The 10,663-nt window shown below is 38.1% G+C and overlaps 1 protein-coding gene across 1 annotated transcript; it reads left to right on the top strand.

The window, feature by feature from the left end:
- The first annotated feature begins 1,694 nt into the window (after positions 1-1,694).
- Positions 1,695-6,344, top strand: LOC122397189 (glycine-rich cell wall structural protein). The gene is made up of 3 exons (XM_043396169.1): positions 1,695-1,806; positions 3,461-4,108; positions 5,691-6,344. Exons 1-3 carry the CDS (start codon positions 1,792-1,794, stop codon positions 5,958-5,960), a joined length of 933 nt encoding a protein of 310 aa, XP_043252104.1. The 5' UTR covers positions 1,695-1,791; the 3' UTR covers positions 5,961-6,344.
- The last annotated feature ends 4,319 nt before the right edge of the window (positions 6,345-10,663 follow it).

The raw sequence follows: 10,663 nt of genomic DNA on the forward strand, positions 1-10,663 counted from the left end.
TAATTTTGCAAGTAATACCTTATTCCATCGCCATTTGTTTATCACAACTTGTCGAATTTTAATTTCGGATTTATGCCATGATTTAATTGTTTTTTTTTTCAAAATCATTGACTGACCGACTTAAACTTCGATTTCAGACAGTTATAAATAATCTATTCTAACCTGAAATTTGTCTTTATATTTAGTTTTGTAGTTTCATTTAAATTTACGAATTGTATCCAACGTCATTTTCTAAAAATAAAACCTTTTCAGTTTCATAGTAATTCGAAATGATTAAAGTGTGAGGTATGCAAGTTAAGAACCGCCACATATTAATTTCACACGAACCGTATTATTTCCCCTGTAACTACCAATCATAAGTATTATTAAGACACTTGAAACTTCATTAAAAACGATCGTACAATAACCTTTAGGGTGTCATTTTAAAGGTCTAAGTTTATGCTATCGCACTCGAGGATTGAATTTTCTTAAATGGTCTTTTCCACTTGGAAAAAAGTGAAAACAGTTTTTCCTTAAATATAAAAATAATTCAAATCGGCCCCAAAATCTTCCAAAATTTATATCGTTTTTTTTGCACAATGTTATTCCATTTTGAATTGAGTGTGCTCTAGATAATAAGATCAACACTTGTTAAATTTGCAAAAATTAAAATTTAATTATTCAATTGAATTATGGATAAAAAGTGTCGTAAAAATTTTACGAACGAAGGAAATTAACAATCTTGTATAAAAAATATATTTTCACAGCCATTAGCCTATTTATCAAAATAGAAATGACGGCTTTGGAGTTCAGAGGGGGCAAGAAGATGATCCAAAATAATTTCTTTCGTTGTTTGACTCTTAGGCGAATTAACTCCTCCGGTATGGCATGACAAGTGATACGATAAAGGCTGTCATTTAAATTTTAGTGATTTTTTAAGGAGAATTTTTTAGTATTAGAGAAAATTTAATTAATAAAAAGATACGGTTAAGTCTTAACAACTAATGAAGGTTTGTGGATTGGTAGATGGTGTGGACGTCGTTCCTGAAATGTTAAATTTATTGTAAGTTATTGTAAGTTGTAACAGCAGTCCTATGTAATACCCAAACATTTAAATTCGTATTAGAATCCTCCATAACGAAATTCCAATCCAGGTACCAATCTTCTATAAGAATTTCTAGAAGTATTTGTCTTCTATAAGTATTTGCACGGCCATCGTCTGTTTATTAATTAGAAATGGTGGCCCTGGAGTCAAGAAACTCTTAGAAATGGCGACACCAGAGCGATTTGAACAAGAAGATGGCCCTCGAAGAATTTCAAAGTTCTCTAATTTTATGTTCCAGGCGAACAAAATTGAATGAACACCGCTGTTGGGTCTAGAAAAATCATAATGGCGGTGTTAGGTGTTGCGCAAACGCGTAAATTCGTGTCTCCGGCACGTCAGAATAGCGAGGCTCCGTTGCAAGGTATATCGGACAGTTTTAGAAAGTCATCGATTGTCGAAAAGTTGTATCGATTATCGTCTTTCGTCGTGTTGCATTTCCTCGAGGGTGGAGTGTACGGTTCAGGGACGACACTTCCTGGTATCGAAAGGGTTGTGAGTCAAGTTCGGTGGTTGGTTGAAAGGAGCAAAAATGAAAAGGACGAAGAATAGACGATGGCGGAGGCAGAGGAGGGAGAGAAAGAGATTCGCAACGCGGTCTCATCAGCATAGGTGATGGGTCGAGATGCGAGTGGGGCTATGCCTGCTATAAAAGGGGCATCGTGGCATCCGCGGAGCATCAGTCCTCAAATCCAGGATCAGCAGTAACCATGAGGGCATTCATGGTGAGTTTGAAAACACATCTCTCGTCTTTGAAGCTATTCCCTTTCCTCCGATCTGCAACTTTTCCTTTCCGTGTTACCGGTGCCAACCGAGCCATCCAACTCGACCAACTTTCATCCTGCTTTCCTATTTCTTCCTACCCACGCCGAGGATGACCCCGTAGGCCCCCGAATCTCGACAATTCCTTTCTCCTTCGATCTCACTACTTTCGTTTCGTTGGCAAATCCTCGTGGTTGAGTCAGTGCGGATGTTTTATGGTTCTTCGATCGCTGCACCGGGGGTCTTTGACTTTTCTTTGACGAGAAACTTTTCAAAACTTAGTTTCCTAATTTTTTATTTCAAAGCTGTTTCGCGTTTTCGCGAACGGTTTTTTACGTTTGATAGAATTTTCTGTTAGACTCAGTGATTCCTTTGGCGCCATTGTAATTCAAAGATTAACTTTTGGATAAGACTAGAATCTTTCAAATTTTGCATTTAAATACTGTGAAATGGCTTCAAAACAATGGATTGGATACTTCGAAAAAATTTAGTTTTTCCAAATATAAAATTTACAACACCGCCTGTTTTAGTTTTAAAATCGTTAAACGAAACGTTGGTTCGAAGCTTGTCCCGAATTGCAAGGATTCATTTAACAGTGATTCGATCTTTGGGGTTCTTTGAAGATTGTGTTGATCGTCGAACGGTTCGAGATTAAAAATAGCAGAGTAATGGTGACCGTGTGAAAGCTCCGAGTGTTTACAGCGTGGCTCGAGGGAGCGAAGGAAAGAATGGAAAGGGAGATGATACTGGAGAAAGTGGAGAGAGTGGGGTCCGATGACGACCCGGAGGAAGAAACAGATGCAATTATACGATCGTGCCAATGCACCTGATTACCGTATTGCCGTACACTATTACGAACGACCGACTTAAATCACTGAAAACGAATTAAATTTTCCTGGACAATTCTGACTACCTTCTCCCATTAAACATTGTTCGAAAATTAAATTTCGACTTGGGGGGTTCCTACCAGCCATTTTATCCAATCTTCCCAAATTTCGTCGTTTCTGACTTTTGGAAGGGTTTCCTTTCCTATATTGGTCAAATAATTATACGATTACATTATTACGAAATTTATATTGCATTGCAATGTTAATAACATTATACTATATTTGTTATTTTTCTTTAATATATCATTGTCATTATTCATTGCACTGCAAAATTATTACATTATTATTACTTACATAGAGACTCTGAAAAGCGAATGTCTCAAAAGGTTTTGATTTTCTACTCCTCCAATCTGTTGATGACCATTTTCTAACGCCTGCCAAGCTTCACACTTTGACTGCCACATCACCCATATATGGGTGTCAGGACTTACCATTATTATACTAGAAAAATGAATTCTCAAGTTAAGATGTTGAGGGGAATAAATTTGAATAGAATTTGTGACTTTTAATAAGGTTACGAAAATAAGTACTGGAACCATTTTAGGTTATGTAGTTTACAATGGTGTGAAATCAAAATTTTAATCTTGCAGAATATTATACAGTTTTCATCTGGTAGTGAACGTGTTAGAAGAGGCATCTACCTAACATCCTCCATCCCGTTATCAAATAATGTTTCTGTTAATATAATAATGTTCAAAACTACATGCTTCCCCTCTCTTTCTGTTTGAAGATCGTGGTGCTCGCCGCCTCAGCAATGGCGCGACCAGAAGCCGGATACTCTTACTCCCAGCCCAGCTCTAGTTACGGAGCGCCTGGGGGAACCGGTGGAGGTGGACTCGGCGGAGGACTCGGCGGAGGACTTGGCGGAGGACATGGCGGAGGTCTTGGCGGAGGACTCGGTGGTGGCCTAGGTGGAGGCCTGGGTGGAGGACTCGGTGGAGGACTCGGTGGTGGTCTTGGCGGAGGATTGGGCGGAGGACTGGGTGGAGGATTCGGCGGAGGCTTCGGTGGAGGCTTCGGTGGCGGAGCCGGGGGCGGTGGCGGTGGCGGAGGCGGCTTCGGAGGCGGCGGATCCCTCATTCAGAAGCACATCTACGTCCACGTGCCGCCTCCAGAGGCGCCGGAAGACAGGCCTCTGAGACCCATAGCACCGCCCGCGCCTGCCCAGAAGCACTACAAGATTATTTTCATCAAAGCGCCCACTCCACCCACCCCCACCGCCCCAGTGATCCCTGCACTTCCTCAACAGGACGAGCAGAAGACCCTGATCTACGTGCTGGTCAAGAAGCCTGAAGAAGCGCCAGAGATCAGTCTCCCAACCATAGCGCCCACGCAACCCAGCAAACCGGAAGTTTACTTTATCAAATACAAGACGCAGGTACGTGATTCTTGGGGAAAACTCTACTTACTTTTTCTTTTATAAACCGGTGGCTAGCGTCATAAAGAACATATCGCAGTATCTCTCTGTTCCCCCTCCAAGTCTTTTTCTTAGAGGAGGATCCGATGTAGCGTGACATTTTTATTTACTTTAACCTCTACGATAACGTAACGCGCGCAGGGAGGTATCCCAAAGAACGAATCGCAGCGCCACCTATGAGGAGAGTGAAGCTTTATATTATAGAACAGATCGATAGATTACACCATAAAAGAATGAGAAATAATAAAACCGCAAGTGTTTGATTTTGCTCTTTCCAGGAAGAGTTCGCAGCATTTGTGCGTCTTTATCTATGCAGTGCAAAATCAGATTCTCACAGATTTATTGCCTCTCTCTCAATATGGCTCATACTAGAATCGACTATGCCACAGGCTCTACATTAGCGCCATCGGTGACCCATTGTTGATACAATATCAAAGGAGGGTTCCAAATCGACACACCGAAGGAAAAAAATTCCCCATAGAAGACACTGAACCTTTTGACTTAGAATTGTGTGCTATTCAACGTGCAGAAAATCTTCATTGTTTTTATATCTGGTGAAAAACAGAGGATATAGTTAGTCTTGACCAGTTAATAGGAAATTAGTAACACTAGAAACCTTTGACTTAGATTAACTATTTGCACTATGCTTTGACGAGAATATTAGGATAAGAAGGGAACTTTTTAGTTTTGTTAGTAAAATTGTACTGTTACTTGTTGCAAGAAAAATTAAAATCATCGTCGGGAAACCTTAGTGTTGCATTGTCGCGCCACACGAAATCGCGAGTAGATATGGTTTTCTATTGACGATTCAGTGCTAAATGGATTTTAGTATTCTGTAGTCTAAGAAAGTTCGGTTAATTACAATGGATCTGTTGTACGATAGGAGGTACGTTATTGACTGTGGCGGGTTAGAATCATGTGGTTCTAATGCCCATAATAACCGACGGATGTCCTAACTAAACTCTTATAGTAGTATAGTAACTGTAAGCGTTGATTTAATAATGACACACTCCTTTAAAATATGACCCCGATGCTCTTAATAGCTAATAAATGACCTAACTAGTGTCATAAAGTAGTATAGTAAGGTTTGGACTTAATAACGACATAGTTGTTTAAATTATGATTCCGGTGCTCTCAATAGCTGTTAGATATTTTAATTAACCTTTAGCTTCGTGTAGAGAGCATTGCCGATAATAATAGATGCAGGATAAGTCCCACAGTAATGAAAAAACATTGAAGGATTCATATTTTAAAATCACTATTGCAAGGAAGCTAGGATCCTTACTTTAGAACTACTGTTGCCTGAGACTATAAAGAATGGTTCTACAAATCATACATAATTGACAAAAATTGAATCATTCCAAGCCATCGTTATCGAAACTTCAAAACTACAAATGTCTAAACACAGTGGGCATCTCTAGACATTTTCCGAAATAGTAATCCTAAAAGATTGTTCCCCGTAGTTAACTCGAATGAATCTAAAAATAATTAGTTCAAATTTACTTTATCATACCCCTAATCATTTCCTATTTACAAATTGCAGAAGGAAGTCACGTCCGGAGGCGGAGGAATCGGTGGAGGAATCGGCGGAGGAATCGGCGGAGGAATCGGTGGAGGAATCGGAGGTGGAATCGGAGGTGGAATCGGCGGAGGAACCGGCGGAGGACTCGGAGGTGGAATCGGTGGAGGCGTGGGTGGAGGACATGGCGGCGGTCTGGATGGGCACGGTGGCGGCGGAATCGGCATTGGAGGCAGCGGACCGAGCGGACCCAGCTCAAACTACGGACCACCCGGTGGGTCAGGGCCTTACTAGTCACACAAACTGCCCGTCGAAACCCCACAGAGCCTTCTTTACCCGCAATCGGCCCCACTTCCACATTCTGCGACACACACGCAATCACGGCTTCGGCCACGGCTCCGGCCATGGCTCAACGGCGATCCAATTGGACGCCATTTTCTGTGATCCTACGCGAACGACGACCGTGGCGACGAGCAGGATTACGGGCGCCGCGACGGTCCCGACGCCAAATGGGACGACGCCGGTCCTGCTCGCGATTTGGAGTTGCGCGATTATTACGACTTACGTGAGAACAGCCACGATCACATGGATGAACGTGACGACGACCACGACTATGATGATCATGATGATGATGATGATGATGATAATGATGATTCCAACGGTTGTTAGGAATAAGACGACGACGACGACGACTAGGATTAAAAGTTTTTTTATACGTTATTTTTTGCAAGAAAACGGTGGCGAAATAAAGCTTTTTTTATGTATTTTTACATAAAATTATGGTCTACTTCTCTTTCACCCCTTCCTACAACGTATTCCAAAGAAACTGTTTCTAACGAGAGCACAAGACTTTAATGGCAATTTTGGCAGATTTTGATCCTACTGTTTATGAAAATATAGTATCATAAGGGCAAAAATTGAATGGGTTTTTAGATATTTATAATTAATGTTTCATCATTATATTAAAACAGTTTCAAATTTTTCTTTTTTTTAATCTATTTAAACCAATTAGATCTTAAATGTGAAAACGCATGTTGACTTTTACATAAAATAATTTTAGTTAGTACATAAAAGAATGATATAAAAATACTTTAACGGCACTATTTTGGGAGAGTAATCCAGAACTAAAAATAAGAAAACAATGTTACATGAAGTTTATTTGTAAATGTTTTATTATCAAGTTGTAGACAAATATTTAGTGTAGCCTGAATATGTATGTATATAGAATCATATTCGAAGTTTCATAATATGAAAAGTTACCCGTGTTTATTTTGTTTCTACTTTCACGATATTTCTTGTCTGCCATTAATTCATTCTGACCACAGCAGTCGCTTTTCGATTATCGTAGCCGCATATAATAATATTAAAATGCTGAGAATATTGTTAATGAAGAATATAGGAAGTGATCATTTTTAAAACATATAAAAATGATTAAAAATGTTCACATATTATGGAATGTCATGTACGTTTTTGCCTATAAGTTTGTAATACATTACTTACAAGCAAACGTCATATAGTTATTAAAATGTCGCCGTTAAAGTACAGGACACCCGATATATTATTATTAATATTTATCATTATACGTAAAAAAAATCCAGAACTTATCGCTAGATACAAAAATTGAAAATTTAACCAAAAAAAAAAATACATTTAATTATGCAGGGTGTTCGGCCATCTTACGGAAAAATTTTAATGGGAGATTCTAGAAGCCAAAATAAGACGTAAATCATGAATACCAATTTGTTGATAAAGGCTTCGTTGAAAAGTTATTAACGTTTAAAGTTCCGTTTGTAGAACGGCAATCTGCGAACAGCTGTGTGCGCACGATAGTGGTTCTCATTCAACATGAGAAACTCTACTTACGTATCGACACTCTTACAGTTTTGTAAGCGAGGACCACAGACGAGATATACGAACAGACCTTACATCCAATGTATCTTTTCGGACCATTTTTCTGAGGCTCTAAAGCCCCATTAATACGCATTATTTGCATTTTGAAACATTCAAAACCCTTCAATTCGTCCAGAAGTTATGATGTTTTAAACATACGCATGATCTTTCAGGGAAACATTTCTAACCTCACATTATATTTTCGGAAAAGAATTTTTTTCTCGAAAGTGCGTAGGATTTCGGGGGTATGTCTATTGACCAAAAATGATTGTAATTGACCCCCGCAACCGGAAATAATTTTTCCAGAATGATTTGAAATATTTTAATTTCGCTGAAAAATGTCTGCATCTTCCTGAATTTTTTTCTCGAAAGTGCGTAGGATTTCGGGGATATGTCTATTGACCAAAAATGATTGTAATCGACCCCCGCAACCGGAAATAATTTTTTCAGAATGATTTCAAATATTTTAATTTCGCCGAAAAATTTGTCTACCTATTCGAATTTTTTTCTCGAAAGTGCGTAGGATTTCGGGGGTATGTCTGTTGACCAAAAATCATTGTAATTGACCCCCGCAACCGAAAATAATTTTTCTAGAATGATTTGAAATATTTTAATTTCGCTGAAAAATTTGTCTACCTGTTCGAATTTTTTTCTCGAAAGCACGTTGGATTTCGGGAATATGTCTATTGACCAAAAATGATTGTAATTGACCCCCGCAACCGAAAATAATTTTTCCAGAATGATTTGAAATATTTTAATTTCACTGAAATATTTGTCTACCTATTCGACATTAAAAGAAATATTTATGTAAACAAAATTCATGAATTTTAATCATGCTACAATAGTAAGTACTAGGACAAATTTTAGATAATGTAATTCACAATTACCTATAAATCAAATTTAGTCTCACAGTAAAATTTTACGCGTTTTGTATGGCAGGCAACGACAACGTATCGATAGGACGCGTGCACGAGCTGTAATCGGTGAAACGGCAATTGATAAAAGGATAACTGACAAAAGTGTTGATATCCAGATGAGGAAATGACGGAGACTCGACCTCGAGGACGTTGTTTGTGAGGTTTCTCAGCGAAGAAGTATCTAGCAATCGTCTTCATCTTGATTAGTGACTACTCGAGAATAGTGAAAGTTTGGCTTGCGTCACGACACCTTTCCCGAAGACGACGCGGAAATCGACGCCTTCCTCTTACACGGACGATCGATCTTTTCCGCAACCCGTCTGCACGTTGTCCGATTCAACGATGCGTTACACTTATCGTCTTCTTCATTTTCACAAATTTTATACAGAGAGCCCATTCACTATCTTCCTAACCTATTCTAACCCTAAATATCTCACAAAGTTATAGAAAAAAAACAAACCTGACGTTTACAAGTTCATAATTCCATTTAGATATAGTCCATCAATTTTTATATTCCCCCCCAAAAAAAGCTTGAAAGAACATAAACATTGTGTACCATATTTGTGATAAACTGTCCCTAGTGTCCCTTAACCTCACTTTAGGGTAACAGAGCGTTAAATCGACGAAAGAAAATTGGTCAGTGTTACAATAATCGGTGAATAAAAGAAGATGGTGGAAAAAGGATCGCTGGGGGGAGTATGAATCGAGGGGAAAGCGGGAAAGGAAGAAGAAGGAAACGAAAGCGAGCTCTCTCTCACGTTCTTACGTAGCTGAGATGCTCTCGTAAGAAATCTTGCCTGAGAAACCCTGGAAAACTAGGAGAAGGGAGGGGGAGGAGAGAACGTCTGCCAAGAGGCAACTTTCACGCGAACACCCTTTTCGTCTTCCTGCTACTGCGCCTCTGGAAAGGTCATTCAACGACCTCCTTCCAAAAATCGGAACAAATTTCGTTCTTTCGTTCCTTGTTCTGCGAGGCAGCTATCTTCTTTCACGATACGTTACTTTGACCTTGACTATTTTGTACCAATTGTTTCCGCGCGCAAAAAATACGACACAAGCCTTTGAATTTATAAATCAAAATACAAGTTCAAAATATAAATCAAAAGAAAAGTTCAAAAATGAAAATTAATAAAAATTCGTTCTACATATATCGACAATATGCATCAAATACATGTTATAACAAAATAAAGAAGTTTGATTTCGAACCTGCAGAATTAATAATTGGAAGTCGGATTATTAGAAACAATTTTTTTTTTATATATAGTGTGTAATTTCTCCTCTCATAATTATTGCTTATATTAAACTAGCTATAAAAACGAAACGTCTACATTTTTCAGAAACTAAAAACTATTAATGAACTTATAAACAAATCACTTACTAAACTAGTAATACAAGGAAAAAAATAGGTTCTAAGAAACATATTTATCAAAAGTTACTTTCTAAATATTCTAAATTCATTAATAATTCAAATGGGTCTGTTTTTTAAATGTAATAAACATAAAAGAGACACAAGTGCCATCTTGCGGACAAGTTTGGAACTCTGGTTGATAAAATTGTTATAATTGTTTATTAATTATAAATATCGTTTCGTCAATGCTTTATGTTTCATTTTCTGAAGATCAAAATTAAAAAATATTTTTTGTACGATAGTTATTTAAAATTGTGCATATACAAATTTTATAATATATATAGAAAAACACTACAGTACATAATTCCTAATTAAATAATAAATTAACAAGGGTAGTTATTTTTGCACCATTCATTTACAATATATACTATATGTATATGTATGTGTATATTTATATAATGGTGTTCTGCTGAAAAATTGAACGAACTTATTACTCGATTTAATAGTTTGTTGGATAACCGGTTGTATAATGACGGTTTGTTGTGCAATAATATAATAAGAATAAATGATAGATACGAAATCGATAAGAATGATCAAAGGCGAGAGAGTTGGCGTGGTTGGATGCGACTTGTATGCGTGAGCAGTGAAACAAGGAAGAAAAGGACCTAATCGAGTGAAAGCTAAGGTCAAAAGGCCAATAAACGTTCCCGAACGAGCCGATAAGCTGCATAATAGCAAAATACCAATTGCGTTTCACTACTTTCCTTTTTCTTAACCGCCATTTACAAACAGGAGGATCGCGTGTAATTGCGCGATCGGATAGAATATCGATTAGTTCGATC

The sequence above is a fragment of the Colletes gigas genome, unplaced genomic scaffold (genome assembly GCF_013123115.1).
Source record: "Colletes gigas isolate AHSC1104 unplaced genomic scaffold, ASM1312311v1 Colletes_gigas_Sc00009, whole genome shotgun sequence".
Classification (NCBI taxonomy): Eukaryota; Metazoa; Arthropoda; class Insecta; order Hymenoptera; family Colletidae; genus Colletes; species Colletes gigas.